Raw genomic sequence first — 23,763 nt, 5'->3', positions numbered from 1 at the left:
TAAACCCTAATTAATTAATCACCAAATGATGTTCAAAGCTTTTAGTTTTGAGTATAATAACATGATAAGCACATCGAATGCATTCTCAGTGTGAACAACAACTAAACTAATATCAATCAATGTAAAACCAAAACTTAACTCATTCAAAAGAGTTAGAAAGATACCAAAGAAGGTTGGTCAGAGTGGAAAGGGCTCTGGTCGCTTAAGCAAGTGGTCTCAGTTTCAAGCTCTTGTGGATGCAGAAAACTTTCTTGGGAGAGGTCCCCACATATGCGCCTGACCGTACCTCGAAGGATTAGTCCTGGGCTTTGCCTGGGGACACCTTGGGAAACCTAAAAAGAGTTAGAAAGGTGTAGATCAACTGCAACCTTGATAAAATATTGTATGTTGTGTCAATTATCAAAGCGACAGACGGGGCCAAATTTGGTAATTATCACTGGCACAATACGTTAGGTGCAGAGTTTTATTACAAAGGGCCTCAATATAGTTGGAGTGAGGTTAAGATATTTAAACTCTTCTTTTCTCAAAGATATGATCGATGTGGGATATTTCAACCGCTTGTGCCGCGCCTTACCTGGAATACCAGCGGTTTGGATTACGTAGAAAAAGTCTCTCTTTACTTCTTCAATCCTCCTATTGATGACCTTGACAAGTGGAATGCCACAATTTCCTGGTCACTTCGTCTCTTATGTTAATGCATTGTGCAATATCATTCTACTGAGCTGGTTCTATCTACTGCCATGCATAATTCTTACCCAACTTTTAGCTACTCCCTAGTTTCATGCGAGCCAGCATCCGAGAAAATATAAAGCAACACCCTTGTTTTTGAGTCAACATCCTTCCTGGTTTGGGTAGGCCTTTAACAAGCTCAGCCATACTACTAGTACTTTTCAAAGCTAATATTCCTAATATTTGTATTTGTGTACAAGCAATATTGACTTATATGTAACTATTTTGTACACAAACATGCTTCACTGAAAATAGCCTAGATTCTTGTGGATTGCTCTAAAGCTCTACAGAAATATCATAGACTATTGGCATTCACTCCTAATAAACTTCGATACTTTCCAAAAACTAGTTCTACTAAAACAAACTCAAACAATGATGGTAGTTAAATATTCAAGGGTTACTTTATTTACTGGGAGTTATTTGCTAAAAGGAGTTTTTCAATAGGGAGAGTCTTCGATAATACAGTATACAAGACATATGCGAGTTGTGCTCTTTTGACTTTGGCCATGCTTTTATCCCATTGGGCAATGCTTTTATCCCATTGGGTTTCCCCTACAAAATTTAAGCAAGGCAACATTATGCGCGTCTAACACCTTATCAATGTTTAATAAAACATTGCGCTTGATTTTTTTCTAAGTAAGGTCTTATCGAGACAACTATCATTGATTAGTGGACATCTAAGGGGAGTGTTGTAAATACTATTAGTTATGTGGATGTCCACCTAGGGCCAGTGTGTAATATGTAATTAATTAGTACCATGTAAATCCTAAGCTTATAAAGAGGCACTCTAATGAAAAGGAAATGATGCTCTGATTTTCTCCATCCAATCTCTCTTTCGTCTCTCTATTTCCTTTGGTTCTCTCTTCCTCTATATTATATTTCCAAACATATTACTGTTTGAATATGAAACGGTACAGTTGATAGCTTTCAAAATTAAAGGTGGTGACCTTCATTTCCATAAACCAAATGGAACCCACGAAAGGAGGCTATTATTTTGTGATACATATTCACAAACATATGCATCTTTTAAGTCAAGAAATGGCTCTTCACAACAAGTCACATATTTTGAGGAATGACTCTTCGATATTTATAAATAGGTTAGTCTTCTTGTACTGACCAAAAAAAAAAGAAAAAGGTTAGTCCTCTTGTAGTTATGAATAGCTTGAATACTTGCATATTCATTCATATACTAGAATTAGAGTGTTGTAGTGTCTCATTGAGTCTATGGGAGTATTCAATACAATTGTAGTTTTTCGGAGCCTTCTGGTTTAGGGTGCTAATATTATTAGGCTGCGATCGTTGTATCCTAAAAGAGAAATGTTGATCGATCTTGACCATCGTAGTGAGGCGTAAAACTTGTCTTAGGAACAAAATGTTGAACATTGCGTTGACCAATTTCATGTTTTTATAACTCATATTCATTTGCATTTTAGGATTGTATTTGCTGAAGAGCTTACAAGTTTTTGGTATATAATTGTATAAATTATTTCTTGATTTCCTTTGTGATTAAATATTGCAATTAGTCCTTTTTTTTTCCAACAATTTCATCACAATGGAAAGTATTCTTTTTCTATTTCCCTTTAAAGACAAATCAGTTGAAATGATATCATCAGTATTTGGCGTTAATATTGTTGCATCAAAACAATCTGAATTCTTTCGTTGAAATGAAAGAGAGTAAAATATCAGCAAAGACCTTTTCCTAGTTTCATTTAAGCACACAGCAAGTTAACTAGTTTCTCCAACTGAAACTAATTATCGTCTTAATTACTCAACAAAGGTAGCGCCTGCAGATATACAACATACTGTGACGACTCTTTCAATTGATGAAGTGTTCAAAAACTTGTGTTTACCGTTCGTGTTTAATTCGAAACACGCCCTTAAAACCTGGTCCCCACAGGAATCTGTTGGCTCTATTTTTTAACTCTATCCGGCAAAAATCATGCATGATTTCATGCAGAAGGTCAGGGCGGTTAACTTACACAGACTAATTCACAACAGCAACAATGAGTATTGCAAACATACAAAAACACTAGTAATTTAACCTATTTAGAACTGTTTGGTGTCCCCAGTTATGACTTGGCTTTGTTACTAGCAGATTGACGAAGATCGTTAAGTAAAAACTCAGAGGGCTGAGAAGCTCACCATTATTACAGTTTTCTCAGAGAAAAAAATGAAAATCAGAAGTTAGAGAGAGAGAGAGAGAGAGAGAGAGAGAGAAAGGAATATTCCCAGATCAAGTACGAAAGGGAAGAAAGAACAAGGGGTAAATGAGAGGAAAATGGTGAATAGGAAAATTTGTAGATGGCTAAGAACGGGTGGGGAGTTTTCATGTCGGCACTGGGAGGTGGGAGTCTGCCCAGAGAATAAAGAGGAAGCCACAAGAAATAGGAATTCAGAAGGATTTCACTTGAATTTTGGGAAGTTTGTAATCCCGCTTTCTGAATTTTTTTTAATAATGTGTGTAATTCTACCACACTTAATGATCGTGGTAGATAAAAAATAAAAAAAAATAAAAAATAAAAAAACTAATGAAAAATGATTTGAAAACTTTGAGTTTTAACGATAAGAACAAAATAAAAGATAAAGTGAATAGTATCAGGATTGACATTTTACTGTAAAAATATAGTTTTTCGTTAAAGTGAATAGTACAGGAGATTTTCGATAAAGTTCCCTAAAAAAATATCCAATGTGGTTACGAACAATATACCACATTGAAGGCCCGTGGTGGTTTAATATTTTTACAACGTGTTGACTAAGTCTGTGGTATTAGATTATTTTATCATAACAGGTCACTATTTATTCGTTGTAAAATATTATTATCCACAACGTGTTCACTAAGCCCGTGATGAATATTCACTTTTTATCACGCGCACATAAAGCCTGTGGTAGAATTGTCGATCAGTTGTTAAGTGTTTTGTCTCTAAACTTATTCTTCAAATATATTAAATGATATGACTTCTTGTGGTTTTTGGGGAAAGGGATCCTCTCCGGATCCCTTCTACCAAGTCCACCAAGGCTTACAAATCCGAACTTTTGAAATTTGATCAAACGGTTATAAATAGGGGTTCACTTTAAAAGTGATAATAACTTTAGCCGTTTGATCAACTTTTAAAAGCTCGAATTTGTGACTTTGATAGATTTGGTGTAAGGAATCCGGAAAAAATCCCTTTCCAGTTTTTGGGGACCCAATTGGATTATTATAGCTCAAATTGCAATGCTTGACTCCTTCCATCCATTGACCCAAAGGACCCTACCTCATCATTTAAGGCACAAGCTTAATTAAGAGTATAGCTCGATTGGGTCAGGTGATCAAACCAACAGTGAAATTTATGTTCGATCTTTTGTTTGTACCTGAATTCACCATATAATGTTATGGATATATAATATCTGATTTCTTGAATGTAAAGGATGTTTTTTTTCACTGACAAACCACAGTTTTTTTTTTTAACACGATTTTTCTTTGATAAATCACGTAAGTATATATTTTAGTCTTTAATTTGAAAGTAACAAAGAATTATTCTTTAACCATAAGAAGCTAACAATGTTCCAATACTATCGTGTTAATTCTTTGGGTTGTGAGGAGGAGGGATTCAAGAAGCTAATCGCAGAGTCTGACTCATCAACGTTGTTATGTATGTTGTGGGGTGGGAGAGAAGAGCTGATGTGGTCAGTGAGAAAGTATCATTGTTGATACTTTAGCTTCACAGTTGGAGTCATTTGAGCTTCGTATGCTCATCCACGTTGTAATGGAACGATGCATTTAATGATTTCTTTTGTAAGTGTTGATCCTAAAAATTACAAAACCTACGTGGCGCGCAGGCCGAATAATTAATAAGCTAACTACGTCCTACTGCGGTCGAATGCGGGGCGTGCCAACTCGTCGGCCGAGCCTGGCCGAGGAGTAAAATTTGTTGATGTAGCTCTGAGCGCGTTGCTGACTTCTTTAACTTGCGATTGCGACCGAGGAAGGAACACTCTCGGTCTCTGGGTTCTACAGCCTGAAGACAAGGCTGTTAATTCTGCGGAGTTCACAAATCGTCCGAGCCCGATTCGGTCACTGTGATTATATTCGTGAGAGTATAAGCACGTCGAATCGAGACCAAGGTGTATGGGCACAAGTACTCGAACGTGATATATGTCTTGATGGTAAACGTAGTTCGGCCGTCGGAGTGCCGAACCCTGAAACTCACCTGTGAGTATCCAATCATAAAACCACTCGGCGACCAGTACGCCGAGCAATGTAATTCGTAACACCTAACTATGCCGAGAAAGCTTAGTAAAGTGACCTCTGCCAACAAAGGTTCGAAAACCTTTCTCGACCGAGACTTGGATAGATAATCGGTCGACCTCGACGCAGTGCTGTTTATCCAAACTGAAGATGCTTCTTGGTCGGCTGATTCTGCGGCAGCAGTGCTGTTTATCCAAACTGAAGGTGCTCGCCGGTTACTTCCACAGTGCTGTTTATCCAAACTGAAGGTGTGTCGGCAGGAAAAAGAAAAGGAAAAAATCTCAAGGTGATTGAGAGGTTTTGCGCAGGGCAATTGTATGCTGAGTTGAAGGTCCCTTTCTGTTGCATGATTTCTTGTATTTATAGTGCCCCATTCCCTGAAACCGACTTCGATTTGGATTGGGAGTCCTTGTCCCAATTCGCCTCTTCCTCGAACAAACCTACTCCTACTGGGATTCTGAATTTTCCTTTTTTCGGGACTTCATTCCTTGCTGGTCGAGAATCCTAGTTGCACCAGGACTTCCTCGACCTTTCTATTTATCTGGACTACTTCTGATAGGATTTGGCCGACCCTGCCAGCTGGACCGGGCCTTATTATTCGGCCCATATTACTTGTCATCACCTTGGGCCGAACGCATCCTGCTACTCGGCCCAGCAATAATAATTTGGGTCCAAACATTGCCCCCTCGCTTCTGAGGTCGCCGACCGTTAATTCTTGGTCGGGCCTCGACCTTGAAGAAGCGAAAACGTTTTTCTCTTTTGGACTCTACTTCCTTAATGACCGTTATTCCTGCGCATTTATTAGACATGATTGCACTTTCCTCGTTGCCCCCAACGCGTGGCCACGTGTCGATTCTCCGCCGTTCTTAAAACTTTCAATCGTGGGCTTCGAGACCGTGTAATAACTGGAACATCTCATCCTCATTAATGCCTTAAAACTGGCGTCGCACACAATCGTGCGTCCTGGATTTTCGACTCCTCGATCCCCTCTTCGCAGGTTCCCAACATATCCGAAATGATTGAACCCTTCACGGTTAAATTTCCCCCCAATTTGAACCAGTGCTTTTTGAATCCCAGACGTTTGATATTCATCCTGAAAAGCCTATAAATACCCATATTTCTGCCATTCGCCTTTTACGCTTTCAGAAATCCTAAAATTTCAATTTCCTCATTCTTGTTCGTCCCAATCAAACTTCCCAGTTCTTCCTTCTGCGATTTCTTCCCAGTTTTCCTTTCTGCAATTTCTTCTTCTTCCAATGGCCTCCTTTATCTCAAAACTTTCCGACGAAATCAACAAGTGCAAAGACTTCATCGATCGGAGCGCAATCAAAACCCTACGCTTCGAAAATGACATGGCCACGACTCATCAGATTCTGGGCCCCCTTTTCAGAGATGCCGTGCCGATGTCCATCACCACCCTTCTCAAGGAGCAGTGCCTAGCACCCCTGTTTCAAGGGGTCGACTGGTCCAAATGGTGCTTGGCTCGGCCTCAAGGAGCTTGGCCCTCGACCACCACAGCCTGGGCCGCCTGGGTGGATCGAATGAGATCAATCTTCGGCGAGAAGTGGAAAGCCCTTGGCATCTATGATGCCATCCTGCTCTCGACCATGGAGATTGCCATGGACAAAGAGCTGCTTATGGCGGCCTTGACCCTATGGTGTTCGGCCACCAACACCATGGTCCTTCCATTTGGACCCCTCGGCCCTACGATCCTCGACATCTCGGCCATTCTTGGGACTCCACCATCCGGCCTCCCAATCGATGCCGCTCTTTCTGGAAGCCCCTCCCTCCTCGACCTGAAGGCGCTTTTCGACGAGCGGGCTGTCGAAACGCTCAGCCGAGGCGGTCGGGAGCCTTCAAGAGAAGAAGTTCAGAAGCTTCACAAGAACTTCTTCAACTACAATACTCTGATTCTCCATTTCGCCGGCCGAGGCGAGGAGAGTCTCAGGAAGGGAGAACATGAAGCCTTCCTCTTCTATTGGTACAACAAATTTATTTGTTGTACCAGGTCGAACAAGTGCTTGGTCGAGAACATGCCAGTGGCCCAGGCCCTGGCTAGTGGTCACTCTCTGGCGCTTAGCCCGGCTATTCTCGCCAACCTTTTTCGTTGCTTGGCCGAGACGACCGTCAACAAGATTGACCCGCACCAGAATGGGCCCCTCTGGGTTTTCCAACTCTGGCTGCAGGTCTATTTCTCCACCCTTCGGCCTGAGGTCCCCGCCTTCCAGCGCTCGGCCGCCCTCGGCCCCCAATTTGCCTCTCGACCGGCTCCTCCTCACCGGGCTGACGAGGTCCTCAAGCACTTTTTCGGCCTTGACGTCCTTTCGGACGACGAGTTCCTGGTGTGCCGGCGCCAGGAGTATCCTGCTTCAATCGGGCTCCCGACGGCAACTTGGTCCGCGGCCGAGGACGCAGGCTTTCGTCAGTCCTGGGGGTCAATCGTACTGGCTCGCGACCTTCCCCTTGGTTGCGATGCCCGCCGAGCCGGTTGGGAGGTCTACCAGCCTCACTTTGTCGCCCGACAGCTCGGCTACCTCCAAGGTTGCCCCGTACCCCTGATCGTCTCTCGTTCCCTCCTGAGCCGGGGACGTCTTTCTGGTTCTTGCGAGAGGGAGTGCCGGTCGATGGAGCAAGAGTTTCAGGATCGGTGCAAGAAGTTCCGTCTTCGGCCAACCGTTCCGGAATCCTTGGGCACCGACACATTTGGGGACTGGTGGGACGAGTACACTGGCGACTTCTTCGGTGCCTCGGCCGAAGACGTGGTGAGCAAAGTGTTTGGTGACCGGCCCAGACCAGCGCCCTCGACTCAAACTAAGGAGTCGGTCCAAGGTATATTGTTGACTAATTACTTTGCTACCTCAGAAACAGAGAAACTCACTTGTACTTGTTACTAATTACTTTGCTATTTCAGGGGGTCGCGGGTCGAAGACGGTCGAGGTGGTCGCCGCGGTGGCAAGGGCAAAGAAGTTTGTGCCCAAGAAGAGGACCCTTGTCACCGAGCGGACGGTCCCTTCCAAACGCCCCCCCCGAGAGGCCGAGCCGGCGGAGGAGGCCCATCGCCCTTCTAAACGCGTCAAGAAATTTGCAAAGAAGGGCGACCGGGAAATTCATGTCGTCCCCAGTGACACTACTGGGACGCCTACTCCCGCCGGCTCTCCTTCTGTGCCGGCTGCCCCAGCCGATCCAATCGTTGCACCTGCTGCAGCTTCGGAGCCGGTCGTGGCGCCTGAAACGGGGAAGTCGGCTGCGCCTGCCGAAGCTCCCTCGACTCCAACGGTCGTTTTGGAGGTATAATTCTGCTCCTACTCTTGGTTGGTTAGGTTTCCGGTCGTAATGCTAAATGATATCTTTTGTTCAGGATGTCGAGAGCGAGAGTGATGAAGTTCCGTTGGAACGCCGTCGTCGACCAGTCAACTCTCCTCCCGTCCATCCTCCTTCGGTCGTCGAGGCGACCGCTCGACCACGTCCTACTGCGGCGGATCGTGGCAAGAGACCTGTTGCCGATCCTGAGGCCACGGCTGAAACGCCGATCCACCCGCAGGACGAAGACCCTCCCATTCCTCCGCAGGAAGTCTCTTCGGCCTTTGTAAGTCTTGCTTTTCCTTGTGTGAATTAAATTTTTTTTTTTTTTTTTTTTTTTTTAAACTATTAAATGTCAGGTGCCCGAACATTCATTTCACCGGCAATTTTATGCGCCGAGGGGCGTTGTTTACATTTCTTGGCCGCCATCGTGGCCATCAAATGTAGATGACCTCCACCGGCCGCGTGAATTGCGTAGCGGTCTAAGGCACTGGGCTCGGCCATTAAGTTCCCTGGGTTCGAGCAATGACCCAGAGGGCATGGCCGAAGTCTCTTCTCGGCAGGTCTAAAACACTTCCCTTTTTTATGCCTTATATCACGTCTTTCTTTCCTTCACTAAGTTCTCTTTTTATGTGCAGCCGTCGTGGGAAGTGGAGCTTGACGCTCTTCTTCAGAGCACGACCGGTGAGGCCGGCTCCTCTGCAGCTCCGGCCGAATCGGCGGGAGCCACGCCCGCCGAAGTCTTCGTGAAGCTGCACGAAGTCTTGTCTCTGACTGCCTCCCAAGCTCTCCGGTGCAAGGGCCTTGACTCTGTTGGAGAATGTCTTAATGACCTCGCCAGTGGTGGTCACCTGAGCCCGGAGGGCATCTCTTTCCTAACCGACCTCCTGGAGCGGACTCGGCAACACTTTCTTATCTTCGAGCGTGCCCTACAGACCGAGGACGATTTGAAGGTGGCCAAGGTCGCACATGAGGCTGGCCAAGTAGAGATGGAGGCTTTCAAGGCAAAGAAAGCAAAGCTGACCGAGTTTGATCGCCAGATCTCTGACCTCCAGCGTCAGATTTCTGACCTTCGACGCCAAAGGTCGGCTGCTGCTTCCGAGCTTGAGAAGGATTTTGAGGCTAACAAGGCTCGGCTGACGGCCTTCGCTGCCGGCGCACGGCGTATCCAGCAACTGCAGTGCAACAAGAAGACGCGGCAGGCTGAGATAATTTTGAGCGAGGCGAAGTGGCTGGAGCTGAAAGCTGCCCTTGAGACTTTCCTCCCCTCGACCCCCTAGGAGTTTAAATCATTGTATTTGTTCTCTTGTAATGATTCATTTTGCCATCAATACAATGGTCGTTTTGCTGTCAGTATAATGGTCTTACTCTTGCATTTCCCATGTAATTGGGTAGTACTTCTTTAAAAACTTTCCATTAATCGGCAATTTGTGAACTGAACCCGTCCGATCTCGTAAATGATATGCCCCCTTGCCGAGGACTTTGTGAACGATGAATGGCCCTTCCCAATTTGGCGACCACTTACCAAACCTGGGGTCTTTGATTCCAACAGGCAACACAGTTTGCCAAACCAATTCTCCTTCGCCGAACGTTTTTTGTCTTACACGCTGGTTATATGCTCGCTCGGCAATTTTCTTTTGCGCAATCAACAAGTTACCTGCGTCGATTCGACTTTCTTCTAAGTCTTCCAACTCTTGTCGCATCGCTTGACTGTATTCAATACTGCATAAATCATTCTGCTCGATTACTCGCAACGAGCTTATACTCAACTCGACCGGTAACATAGCATCGTGTCCATAAGTTAACGCATAAGGAGTTGTTCCAGTGGCCGACCGGGGTGAAGTTCGGTATGCCCATAATGCTTCATATAACTTTAAATGCCACAAACCAGGTTTCTCTTTTACCATTTTTTCAAGGATGCCGATCAACACTTTGTTGCTTGCCTCGGCCTGTCCGTTTGCCTGTGGGTAGTACGGCGTAGATTGCTCGAGTCGGATATTCAAACTTGCCGTGTATTCCCTAAACCTATCGGCCGTGAATATAGTGCCATTATCAGTTATGATTGTTTCTGGCACGCCGAATCTGGTCACAATATTCTCCTCTACGAAGTTGCATACCTCTTTAGCAGTTAATTCGGCGTATGACCTTGCCTCGACCCACTTAGTGAAATAGTCGGTTGCTACAATTATCCATGCGTGCTTCGCTGCCCCTGATGACGGCGTGATTTTGCCAATTACATCCATTGCCCAACCCCTGAACGGCCATGGTTTAGTAACCGAGTGTAGCAATACGGCCGGGGCTCTTTGCACGGGTCCATGAATTTGGCATGATACGCATCTCCGTGCATATTCGATGCAATCCTTTAATATATTGGGCCAAAAATAACCGTGTCGTCGGAGCAACCAGCGCATCTTTCGTCCAGATTGGTGTGCTCCGCAAATTCCTTCATGTACCTCGGCCATTACTTGGGCAGCCTCGTGTGGGCCGAGGCACAATAGTAGTAAACCATCCTCGCCCTTGCGATATAATTCATTTTGATACGACACATAATTCGTGGCGAGCACCTTCGTTCTTCGGTCGTGTTTCCCATTGGGGTTATCGAGGTACCGTAACATCGTCTTTCTCCAATCATCTGGTTCTACTTCGACGGCACATACTTCTATGGGATCTCCTCATTCTAGTAGGGATGGGAGCGACATTACCCTTGTACGTATTACGTGTGCGCGTTTGAGAGTTTGCTGATTGATCAAGGCGGGGTACGATCGTTGACCCGTGGTCGCAATTCCCACAATTCGACCTAGTTTGCCCCCCATGAGTTGTGCTCCGGAGGCGATCTGGGCGAGTTCGTCGGCGTCAGTATTGTGAATACGTGAAATGTGTTCAAATGTGATTCGTTCGAATGACTCGGCCAGGTAGGTGGCGACCATGTGATAGGGAGCTAAAGTACAACTCATGCAGCGAAACACGCCGTTCAGCTGGTTAATCACAAGTTCAGAATCACCAAGGACGAGAATGCGGGGGGCCCGCAGATCGTGTAAAACATGGAGGCCGATAATGAGGGCTTCATACTCGGCCTGATTATTGGTGCAGCTGAAATCTAACTTGAGAGAAAAATACCATCGGCAGTGGTCCGGCGACTGAATTGCGATACCGACCCCGGCCGAGGTCGAAGTACTGGAACCATCAAAATGCATAGTCCAATGGTTATCGCGTGTGGTGACGAAACCGATGTCGACGTCGCCCCCCACAAAACCATAAGGGGATGGGTGTTGTGCCAGGAAGTCGGCGAGGGCTTGTCCCTTGACGGCCTTTTGTGGTACATACTGAAGGCTGAACTCGGATAAGGCGAGTGTCCATTTCCCGATTCGGCCTTTGGCCATAGGCCGAGTCAGCATGTAACGAATTACGTCGGTTTGGGCGATGACCTGCGTAACTGTGGGGAGCATGTAATGCCGAAGTTTGGATGCGGCAAAAAACAGCGCTAAGCAAAGTTTTTCGACAGGTGCATAATTAATCTCTGGGGAATTCAGGTTTCGGCTAAGGTAAAAGATAGCTTGTTCACGCCCGACATTATTATCTTGCGCGAGGAGGCAACCAATGGATTCATCGGTTGCCGAAATGTATAACTTAAGGGGTTTGTTGCGACAAGGTGGAACGAGCACTGGTGGAGTGGAAAGGGCCACCTTGATCTGCGTAAACGCAGTTTGATGCTCTTCGCGCCATTCAAATCGGTCGGTCTCCTTCAGTTTAAGGAGCGTAGAGAATGCCTTCATTTTACCGGCCGAATTGGCGATGAAACGCCGGAGGAAATTTATCTGCCCGAGTAACGACTGGAGCTGTTTCTTTGTCGTCGGAGGTGGGGCGCTGATGATGGCGCGGGCTTTATTTTCATCGACCTCGATGCCACGATGGTGTACCAAAAATCCTAGGAAATTACCGGCCGAAACACCGAAAGCACACTTGGCCGGATTCATCTTGAGGTTGTTTTTGCGCATGCGAAGGAACGCTTGCCTTAGGTCGTCCAGGTGTGTTTGACGGCGTTTGGATTTTACGACCACATCATCGATATAAACTTCGACGATTGTACCGATTAAGTCGTGGAAGATCATATTCATGGCTCGTTGGTATGTGGCGCCGGCATTCTTGAGGCCGAAAGGCATGACTACCCATTCGTAAGTACCAAGTGCCCCCGGGCAACGGAAAGCCGTCTTGTGGACGTCAGCTTCGGCGATGAAAATCTGGTTGTAACCCGCATGACCGTCCATAAAAGATAGCAGTTCATGATTAGCTGCGGCATCAATTAATAAATCTGAAATCGGCATCATATATTCATCCTTGGGAGTAGCCAGATTTAGATTACAGAAATCGATGCAAATGCGAAGGGCACCGTTTTTCTTTAACACGGGGACGATATTGGCCAACCATTCGACATACCGAGCGGTCCTAATAAACCCGGCCTTCAGAAGCCGAACTAATTCTTTCTTAATACCGAGTTGTACTTCGTTTGAAAATCGGCGAGGAGGTTGTCGAAAAGGCTTACACCCCTCCTTGATGCGTAGCTCATGTTCTACAAGGTTTCGGTCGAGGCCAGGCATTTCATGATAACTCCACGCAAAGCAATCTTTAAACTCATGGAGTAGCTTACGGAGTTCGACCTTCATGGACGGTGGGAGTAACGCACTAATAAATAATGTTCGAGGATCCTCGGCCGTGCCTACGTTAACTTCCTCTAACGGGTCCTTGACTTGAGGTCGATGGTCTTCGAGTTCGGCCGGTGCAGCCTGAACTTTATCGAACGATAGAACGGGGCCGTTATCTGCTTCGGCCAGAAATTCGATCAAATTGATGCCAGAATGTGGTTGCTTGGTAATGGCGTACCAATGGGCCAGCAGACGTTCCATTGTAGATGAAACCGCGGCCTGACGCCGTTCTTGCGTGGTGTGCTCAATCATCGGCATTGATGACCAAGTTCGCCAAGCCAAGTCTCGCCGAATCCTGTTGGACAGTCTCGGCGCCGACCTCAATCACTTTTTGTACCGAAATTCTCGTCGGCCGCCCATCCTCGTTAAGGCCTTGGAGGGTGATGTAGCCGACGTGATCATCATAATAGCGAGCCTGAATCATGTTGGTTTCAAATGGTTGGTTATCGGCTGGGTGGATTACGACCGATTTGCCATCCCAAAAGATGAGGACTTGGTATAGTGAGGAAGGAATGCAACTGGTTTGGTGGATCCAGTCGCGGCCAAGTAATGCGTTATAATCGGTCTTGGAATCAATGATAAAGAATGCCGTCATGTGTTGACGGCCGGCAATGCTAACTTCCAACGGGAGCACCCCTTTGGTCTGAGATTTGTCACCAACAAAGCTGCTCATAGTGATTCCTGATGGAATGAGTTCATTATCAGAACGACGTAAGGCCTTCATGACGGATATCGGCATAATGTTGACTGTGGCTCCACAGTCGACAAACACTTTAGAAATGGGAAATCCTTCGATGTGAGCCGTGACGTACAACGGCTTCAGGTGTTGGAGATTAACCGAGGGGGAGCGGGGAAATATCTCGGCCAAAACGGCTTTAAGGTTGTCCCCGCTCTGGTTTTCTCTATCGTCGTCGTTTGCGACGAAGTCTACTTGTGTTGCTTCCTCGGCAACTACGTCCCCGTCCAAGAAACTTGACTGGTGGGTACTCGGTTGGAATTCAGCTGGTAGGACGTGGACCATACTGATCTCCATATGTTCGAGGACCGAGGGGCCCATGGGGTCATGGTCGTCGTCTTCCGGAGAACTATCCTCTGTAGCAGTCGTCGGAAAATCCTCGATCAAACTTTTGAGTTCCTCGGTAAAAGCCGGTATCCGAGACGTGGGAACCAAATCGAGTGCGGGTGAGCCATTTCCTTCGGCGATGTGTACTGCCGAAGATTTTCGTTGGTCCTTTGTTACACGGGCTCGTTCTTCATATGCAATCCGGGCGTTTCTTGTGTCTAAATAGGTATCCAATCGTGCTATCCGTTTTTCCTCGTCGGCCGTGAGGCCGAAGAGCGATACAGCCGAGAAGACTTCGAAATGATATCGTAAATGCTGAAGGTCTTCGAGCGAAAAGGGTAATTCGGCGGCGTCGATATCTGTATAAGGATCGACCTCAAAACCAAGGACCCGAGCCTCCCGGATATGTTGAAACCTAGCTTTAATGGCTGGATCAGAAGTTTTCTGGATAATTTGCTCGGCATCAGGGCAAGTTAGCGCCAAGTCGAGGGCTTCCTGACATGCCTTGGGGAGTCCGTACAAGTCATTTGCGGAGTACTTCTTATGAAATTCTCGCATGTATTCCATGGATGCACCGAGGAACGGAGGGTGTAAGTTGCGCCGTATTTTGATAAGCGGCTCGCGCGGTGGTAACGGAGAAAGTTTCCTTTCGGCCTCTTTTGTAAAGTACTCTAGACGAGCTCTCGTTTCCCCAGGCCGGAGAAGGATCTTAATACGTTTCTCAGCCTCCTCTATGGTGGTTTCGAAATCAGCCTCCGCTACTTTCTTCCCTTCGGCTAACTCGGTCATGATAGTCGGGGTTGGCCGTTCGCTACTATCTTCCACGGCCTGTTTTGGTTGCCATTGATTGGCCGGGCTGGCCTGCGCTCCTCGTCGCCGAGCCATGCAATCTATCCGTTGACGACGACGTTTTTGGGATTTGGACAGTGCCGTATACAAACCAGTCGGAGAATTGTAACTGTACCAGCGTTGATCCGATGTCCTTGGTGGTTTGAAAGTTTTGCGATCGGCCGGTGAGGCCGAACTATTAGCATTGCGCGAGTAATAATCCTCATTGTAGAAAGGTGCGTCGAAATCCAGACGTCGCCTGACCGAGGTCTGGTCTTTCGGCCGTACTTGTGGGCCGAGTCGATCAAACACTTGATGTCGTGAACTTAACCCTGTCGACGATGTTGTAGGGGCCGCAGGTGGTGTTGAAGATGTCTTCCTTCCAGGCTCCACTGGTGTTTTACAATGGTCACATAACACCCTCGATCCACAAGTTCCGTCGGATTTTGACCTTGTCATCGGCTCATCGGCGGGTTGCGCCGATTGTTCCGTTGGTGGTGCATTTGAAAAGATATCAAGCTTTAGTCTTGTTTGACCATTTGGTCGACGGATATGCTGCACCGGGACATATTCGGCCTTCCCTTTGTTTTTGGGAAGGTGAGCATCCACCATACCAATCGTTGTTGAAGGGAAAGGATTAACGTCGACCGCCATCTTTTCCGGAAATTTCAACTTTCCTTTTTCAATCCAGCTTTGAATTGTGTCCCGGAACACAACACAATTATTGGTTGCATGCTTATTAGAATTATGATATTTGCAGTATATCTTTCCTTTTAATTCATCGGCCTTAGGGATAGTATGCCCCGGCCGAAGCTTGATGATTTTTGCTGCCAATAATTGATCGAAAATTGCGTCAGCTTTGGTGATATCAAAAGTGTATACTTTTGATGACTTAGCCGTTTCCTCGGCGGTCAAACGTGTTTTGGCGTCTTTGGTATTTACTTGTGCCAAAGCCTTGCAAACATAGGGCTTGTCTATTATTATCTCGGCTGCATCCACACTAGCGTACTGAGGGTCTTCATTTTCGGCCGATGCATAGCTCACCGTGGGGTTCTTATACAACGTCCCCCGGGATGGTGACTTTGATATCTTCTCTTCTCGGAGCAGATACTCATATTGTTCGACGTGTTGAGCAAGTTCGTACATATCTCGAATATTTGCCCCCAGAAACTTCTTTTTGTATTCCACGTCTAATCCGTTGAGGGCGATCCTGACGAATTCTACTTCGGGGAGTGGCACTCGGCACCAATTCCTGGCCGATTTAAACCTTGTTAGGTATTCCATTGGAGATTCATCAAATGCTTGAGCCATCCTGGCCAAGGAGGATACGGACATCTCCATCCCTGGCCGATAAAATTGTTCATGGAACTTTTCGACCAACTCTTCCCAACTCTGCACGGAGTTGGGTGGAAGATTAATGTACCAGGCGAAAGCTGAGCCTGTCAGTGAAAAGTTAAACAGTCGTAGTTTGTAAAAATCACTATTGACGTCCCCACACTGCGCTGTGAACCGAGCCACATGTTCTAGTGAGGATAATGATGATTCCCCGGCGAAGAGGCTAAAATCGGGGATCTTAAATCCTCGTGGGTATTCAAACCTTTCCACATAAGCTGGGTACGGGTGAATGAATTTTGGAAACTTCAGCCCTTTTTTTAGGGCCGAATCAATCATTCTCTGGACTTCGGTCACGTTTATGGAGGCGACTTCTTCTCCCTGGCTTGGTCCCTCGGCTCTATTCCCTGGTCCTCTTCTTTCTAAGGGGACTGATTGTGGCCGAGCGGACCCTCTCTCGGCTGGTATGGGCACATTCGTCGGGAGCTGCCGTGGTTGGCCGACCTGGCCATCTTCGAAAGCTTTACTGACTAGTAGTTCAAGCATTCTGGTCTGTGTATCGCTATTACTACGTATTGCGTCTAGCAAATCATTCATCTTCTGACCAATCGACTGCTCGACCTGACGATATTGTTCATCCAGTCGTCTTCGAAGGAATGTCCTAGTTGGTGGATCGGAACCTTCTCCACCATCGTCATCACAATCTTCTACAATCCCTTCCATGAACATTCCAGCTGTTTGATTCGGGACTGTGGGGTTGTAAGGTTGTCCGCCGAGACAGACTTCATTCTCCCGGCGTGTTATACTAGTGGCCTCGGGCGGCGCAATTATGATCGGATTTTTTGTAGAATGCAAATCCTGCCCAAGGCCTTGCACTGGCAAGTCAGTTGTTGACTTTCCCATGGTTGTTTTCTGCTTCGTAGACCGTGTCTCAATGGTCATGAACTCCGAAGGTTTAGCACAATGATCCCACTGGGCGTGCCAAAATGTTGATCCTAAAAATTACAAAACCTACGTGGCGCGCAGGCCGAATAATTAATAAGCTAACTACGTCCTACTGCGGTCGAATGCGGGGCGTGCCAACTCGTCGGCCGAGTCTGGCCGAGGAGTAAAATTTGTTGATGTAGCTCTGAGCGCGTTGCTGACTTCTTTAACTTGCGATTGCGACCGAGGAAGGAACACTCTCGGTCTCTGGGTTCTACAGCCTGAAGACAAGGCTGCTAATTCTGCGGAGTTCACAAATCGTCCGAGCCCGATTCGGTCACTGTGATTATATTCGTGAGAGTATAAGCACGTCGAATCGAGACCAAGGTGTATGGGCATAGGTACTCGAACGTGATATATGTCTTGATGGTAAACGTAGTTCGGCCGTCGGAGTGCCGAACCCTGAAACTCACCTGTGAGTATCCAATCATAAAACCACTCGGCGACCAGTACGCCGAGCAATGTAATTCGTAACACCTAACTATGCCGAGAAAGCTTAGTAAAGTGACCTCTGCCAACAAAGGTTCGAAAACCTTTCTCGACCGAGACTTGGATAGATAATCGGTCGACCTCGACGCAGTGCTGTTTATCCAAACTGAAGATGCTTCTTGGTCGGCTGATTCTGCGGCAGCAGTGCTGTTTATCCAAACTGAAGGTGCTCGCCGGTTGCTTCCACAGTGCTGTTTATCCAAACTGAAGGTGTGTCGGCAGGAAAAAGAAAAGGAAAAAATCTCAAGGTGATTGAGAGGTTTTGCGCAGGGCAATTGTATGCTGAGTTGAAGGTCCCTTTCTGTTGCATGATTTCTTGTATTTATAGTGCCCCATTCCCTGAAACCGACTCCGATTTGGATTGGGAGTCCTTGTCCCAATTCGCCTCTTCCTCGAACAAACCTACTCCTACTGGGATTCTGAATTTTCCTTTTTTCGGGACTTCATTCCTTGCTGGTCGAGAATCCTAGTTGCACCAGGACTTCCTCGACCTTTCTATTTATCTGGACTACTTCTGATAGGATTTGGCCGACCCTGCCAGCTGGACCGGGCCTTATTATTCGGCCCATATTACTTGTCATCACCTTGGGCCGAACGCATCCTGCTACTCGGCCCAGCAATAATAATTTGGGTCCAAACAGTAAGTAACGCATTTTTTCGAGTGATTATTCAATATTTATACGGAAGAATTAAACAGTATTATAACAATCTAATCAAAATCTTTATCGTTTGGAAAAAAATAAAAGTTGGGTTGTGCAAACTGATGCCCCACAAGACATTGAAAATGTAAGCCCTTCTTCTATACACTAATTGAAAGTGCCTACTTGCGTGAAAATGTAGATCTAACATTAAATTTCAGAACTTTCTTATCAGCTTTTTTTTTATTTTTTTATTATTTTTATTTTTATTTTATTTAACCATTGGCAATTAACTCAGACAAAGAAATATATTAAAGGGCTCGGGTCCCTATTGGACTTTATCAATTAGACTGGTCGAGGCAGACTAAATGAGACCTTTTAATTTGGTTCCCAAAAGCATCAGGTCTTTGTATACTCAAATATTTGTTTTTAGTTAAAAATATAAAAGAAAAACAGAAACAATGTTTGATACATATCCCTAAACCAAGAAATAGTTGATAATATTTATCTTCTATTTTGCAGTTCTACCATTAAAGATTATACATGTTGGTGTAATGTTGGCTCAGTACAAGTCTAGAACTTATGTGAAGAGAATCTCCTATCAAAAAGTAAAACAATAATTCAAGGTTTACTTCTAATTGCACCAAGGCTTTTTGTGATAAAATCACATGTACACTTGAAGTCTATTAATATGGCTTGATATTAACCATGATATCGATTCTAAATGGCTAAATTGTGAACGATATGGATTCACAGTTGGACTTAGCAGTGGACACTTATGAAGCTCCTGGCACCGCAATATGTATCAAGCAAAGCATATAAACTCTTAATTTGTACATCGATACATACTAACTTTTAGGCTTTTTAGCCAAAATGACCATTTAGATTGGCATAACTCTTTACTTTGGTCTCTAAGATTTAAAATTGGTAGAAGTAGCAGCTGAGATTGTCCACCGTTAATAATTTTGGGTGTTTTGTGAAAAACTGCGTTAAATTGATATTTTTGTCAAATCAACTTCTACACTTGAACTGGTGATTTCTTTAATTTAATGAAGATTTTTTTACAAAAAAAAAAAAACCAAAATGATTGACGATGGACAATATCAAACACCACTTTTATCGATTTTAAATTTCAGGATCAAAGTAAGGAGTTATGACAATTTTTGGAATCATTTTGACTAAAAAAACCTAACTTTTATAAAGCTCTTGACACGGCTCATACTAAAAGTTAATCATCATCAAGACAAATCGAGAATTCATTTGCGAATTAAAAAAATAATAGTACGTATGAAATGGGTTGTTATATTCATTTTAACTTGTGTACGTATATGATCCGATAATTAGTAGGCAATTTACAATCGTAAACGTATTTGAATTGAAGAAAAATAAAATATTTCTACTACTTCCCAAAAGCATCAACAAATATAATTTGTATATCGTTTTCTGGGTCAATAATACTTTTCTTGGGGTTTTTTTTTTAACTTTAATCATTCAAGAAGATTGAAATTTAAAATAAACCTGGTATTAGATTACATATTAATTATAATCCTTTGATGTGTCCTTAATTCAAAATAATTAATGTGTATTTTATTTAATGTCTCCCATTAAATATATAAATTTATTAACATACAAATTTTAATTTATTTCTTGACCTCTAATTTATTAATTTTACTTAACATTCTTCAAACTTGAAAGATTCAATTAATGTACATAAATGTTAGTACCGAAATGTATTATATTGAACTAATGTGTTTAAATGTTAGTACCGAAATGTATGTACCTAAATATATGCACTGAAATGTAATATATTAAATTAATGTACCTAAATGTATGCACCGAAATGTTAGTACCAAAATGTATTATATTGAATTAATGTACCTAAATGTTTGTATCGAAATTTATGTACCGAAATGTGTGTACCTAAATGTATGCACCGAAATGTATTATAATGAATTTAATGTACCTAAATGAAGAAGACAATGTACATCAAAATATATTGTATAACAAAAATTAGTTTATCTAAATGTTTACAACAAAATATATTACGATAAATGAAATGAAAATTATAAATGAAATAAAATTAATACATTAAAAATCAGAAAGAAAAAGAGAAATAATTAAAAAATAAAATATAATTAATAAATGAGGGTTATTAATATATGAAGGGACTAAAATTATATTTTGATCTTACTCATGGTTTTAATCTAAAAGTCATATTTGCCAAGGATTAAAATGAAGTTTTCTATACTTTTTTATAGTATATGAAGCAGAATTTGCATTGTTTCTAAAGAACGTAGAGAATGAGGTAGATGAAGAATGAACCTTGATTACTTAGACAAGACATTAAAAAGAACAAAATTTGATTACCATGTTCAGACGTTGCAACGGAAAATCAAAGAGAAATGTTTAGTTCACACATCCATTAGCAGAAATTAAGATTAAAATAATTTACTCTGTTAAATAAAGTCGCTAGCTAGCTTTACAGAAGCCGATGAATTATAATTCAAGCAATGAATAAAATATGAAAATATTTATTAGAGTATTTGAAACAAATTGTTTCTGGAACAAAACGGGACAACGAGGGAAAGCAATTCCTTCGGGTTGGATTTTACTTTCTTGCACGTTAATGTCAAAGTTTCGTCTCCAAATTTTAAATTAATATTAAGGGTCTCCAACTAAAATACAGAGATTAGTGAATAATTAAGCCTGAGATGACCAAATCTAATGTTGATTAACTCGTGTCCTAACCTGCATGGATGACCTACGACTTTGTCTACGTTTTGGTGATGATTCCACTGAGCGATTAAACTGAGGATAATTATCATGTTCTGCTGCAAAGATGCACTTTTTGGAAGCATCCACGATATTAACCACTGCTTAACCAATCTCAAATCCTCAAAATTAGCTACAATTGAGCATAAGACGACAAAATGATAAACATATACAACACTACTAGGAGAATTGGTTTGGGGTTGTTATTATTATTATTATTTTTTTGGTAGGAGTTATGCAGGCATCAGAAGAAGAAAAAAAAAAAAAAAAGTGTTGGCAGTGGAGAGAGAGAGAGTCTCTGTGTGTGTTTAGAGAATCATGATTGGGTGACATGGCCGAGATTTAGGATAAAAAAACAAACAGTTGTTTGTTCAAAATTACTTTAATGCCTACATTTCTTTCTTTTCTTACAAATTTTTTTCAGTTATATATCAAAGATTATAATTATAATTTCATTAGTTTTGGGTTGATAAAGTGAGTAGTATTAATATGTGGTCTAGATGGTGCTAAATTACAAAATAACCAACACATATATCTGAAAACGAAAAATAATTGTTAACTTTGATACATTATATTTTTAACTGGATTGTGTTTATTTTCCTAGATAATCTTTTTCATGAGATATAAAAATATGTGGGATTGTTTCTACTACGTGTTACTACATGATAAGATGTGTTTGGAAAATGAAAATCATCATCGAGTTTGGATGCATGTATGTTTTGAACTGGTTCGGATAAAAAGAAAAATAATTCAAAAATTAGACTCACAGGCACACATCTTAACTAGAATTATTAAAACTCACAAGAAAAAGACAACGAGATCAGCCTAAGAGCACCCTATTGCTCCATCAACTACTTGAAATGAAAGAATGAAAGTGAGATGAGGCATCCAACGGTGGATAGGACTAAATGGGCCCCACAGAAGAAAAGGTCATGGGATGCTTCGAGCCCTTTCTCATGGAACCTCAGCATGAAGGTCGTCTCCTTTTTGTCCACCCTCGGCCACTTGTATATAATATATATCCCCACGCCCTCCCCATCTTCCATTCCACTCCCAAATCTCCACTCTCTGCAAAACATTCAAAACCTCTCTCTCTTCCTCTCTCTCTCTCCTCCCTCCCTTTTTCTCTCTCTACAACTCTTAGAGCTCAGAGATTGATAGGAAAAATAGATACTTGCTAAAAAAATTGTTAGCAATGGCTTTAGATCAGGTCTCGGCGCTCGAGCTCATCAAACACCATCTTCTCGGAGAGTTCTCGCCGGTGAAGAGCTGCGCCACCGAGCCCAGTGACCCCGGTTCCAGCTTCACTCAAAACCAGTGGAGTGCCGAGGACAATTCTGACCTCTCCAGGTCCCAATCCGAGTCGTTTTGCTCCAAATCATCTTCCACTTTCGACTCCTCCATCGAAATCTCCGATTACTTGGACTCCAGTGACATCTTCGAGTTTAACTCCGCCGGTTTCTTTGATTTCGAAGAAAAACCCCAAGCAATTGACCTCACAACTCCTAAATCCACAAATTTGAGTTCGCAAAACTCGTTCAAGTTCGATTCAAAGCCTCTAGTCAGCGACGATTACTTTGAATTTGAGCAAAAGCCTCAAATTCTGAAGCAAACGGATCCGAAACCCGCCAACTCGATCCGAAAGCCTGCGCTCACAATCTCGCTCCCGAACAAAACAGAGTGGATCCAGTTCGCGAGCTCGGACCAGGTCGCCGTGAAGCCGGCGACGGTTCAGAAAGCGAGTTCGAACGAAGAGAAGAAGAAGCACTACCGGGGAGTCCGACAAAGGCCGTGGGGCAAGTACGCGGCGGAGATCCGGGACCCGAACCGCAGAGGCTCCCGGGTCTGGCTGGGGACCTTCGACACGGCGATAGAGGCAGCAAGGGCATACGATCGAGCGGCGTTCAAGCTCCGCGGCGCCAAATCGATCCTCAACTTCCCGCTCGAAGCCGGTAAGGCCGAGCCAGTCGCGTCCGTGGAGAGAAAACGACGTCGTCAGGAACACAGAGAAGATGCGAAGGCGGTGGTGGTTGTAAAGAAGGAGAAGTTGACGGAAACTCCATTGACGCCGTCAAGTTGGATGGCGTTCTGGGACTCGTAGAAGGAGGACGTGAAAGGAGTTTTTAACGTGCCTCCATTGTCGCCGTTATATCCTCATCCAGCCGTGGGTTGTCCACAGCTTATGGTCGTATGAGGGATTTAACGTTGGTGTGTGATTAGAAATTAGAAGCTGGTTTTTTATTTTTATTTTTTTTGAATTGTTTAGGAAAAAAGAAAGTATATAATTGATGATATACGTGCGTGAGATTTTCCGACAACGGAGACGTCAGTTGTTTGAATAAATCTTGATCTAGTGGGACAGTGGGTGTGATGATTGATTTGATATGTTCTTGTCACTTCTGTTTACTTGAATTTTATTCGGTTGAACATTTGAGCTTCTCGTAAATAATTTTATTTAAGGCTCCACGTTAAACAAATTTACGCATAATAACTTCCATCCAAAACTTTCTTATCAAAATACCATGAAAAGAAAAGTTAGCATGTTTGCTGCTCTCCTTGAATCTAATTTATCTGTGAGTTACTTTTTTTTTTTGGTCAAATTTTATCTGTGAGTTACTTAATACCCAATGGTTTTTTAAACAAAAAATTGGATAAAAAAGGATATCAATTATTTCCATATTTCAGCGTTTCATTCATTTT

General features: G+C 43.8%; 1 protein-coding gene and 1 pseudogene across 1 annotated transcript; both read left to right on the top strand.

Moving 5' to 3' along the window:
• The first annotated feature begins 4,509 nt into the window (after window positions 1-4,509).
• On the top strand, window positions 4,510-9,610 carry LOC148696410 (uncharacterized). The gene is made up of 5 exons (XM_088696216.1): window positions 4,510-7,786; window positions 7,869-8,245; window positions 8,316-8,543; window positions 8,617-8,820; window positions 8,896-9,610. Exons 1-5 carry the CDS (start codon window positions 6,214-6,216, stop codon window positions 9,535-9,537), a joined length of 3,024 nt encoding a protein of 1,007 aa, XP_088552342.1. The 5' UTR covers window positions 4,510-6,213; the 3' UTR covers window positions 9,538-9,610.
• Window positions 9,611-22,098: 12,488 nt separating this feature from the next.
• On the top strand, window positions 22,099-23,492 carry LOC137711656 (ethylene-responsive transcription factor 5-like; annotated as a pseudogene).
• Window positions 23,493-23,763: the final 271 nt, after the last annotated feature.

The sequence above is a fragment of the Pyrus communis genome, chromosome 6 (assembly GCF_041283825.1).
Source record: "Pyrus communis isolate YQ-2024b chromosome 6, ASM4128382v1, whole genome shotgun sequence".
NCBI classification, from domain to species: domain Eukaryota; kingdom Viridiplantae; phylum Streptophyta; class Magnoliopsida; order Rosales; family Rosaceae; genus Pyrus; species Pyrus communis.
The sequence above is the reverse complement of the archived record's forward strand: the minus strand, read 5'-3'. Positions and strand labels throughout refer to the sequence as shown.

Coding starts and splice junctions, on each gene's coding strand:
- LOC148696410 (XM_088696216.1), top strand. CDS start 6,214: ATGGCCTCCTTTATCTCAAAACTTTCCGACGAAATCAACAAGTGCAAA. Junction 7,787..7,868: donor AACTAAGGAGTCGGTCCAAG/GTATATTGTTGA, acceptor TTGCTATTTCAG/GGGGTCGCGGGTCGAAGACG. Junction 8,246..8,315: donor CTCCAACGGTCGTTTTGGAG/GTATAATTCTGC, acceptor TCTTTTGTTCAG/GATGTCGAGAGCGAGAGTGA.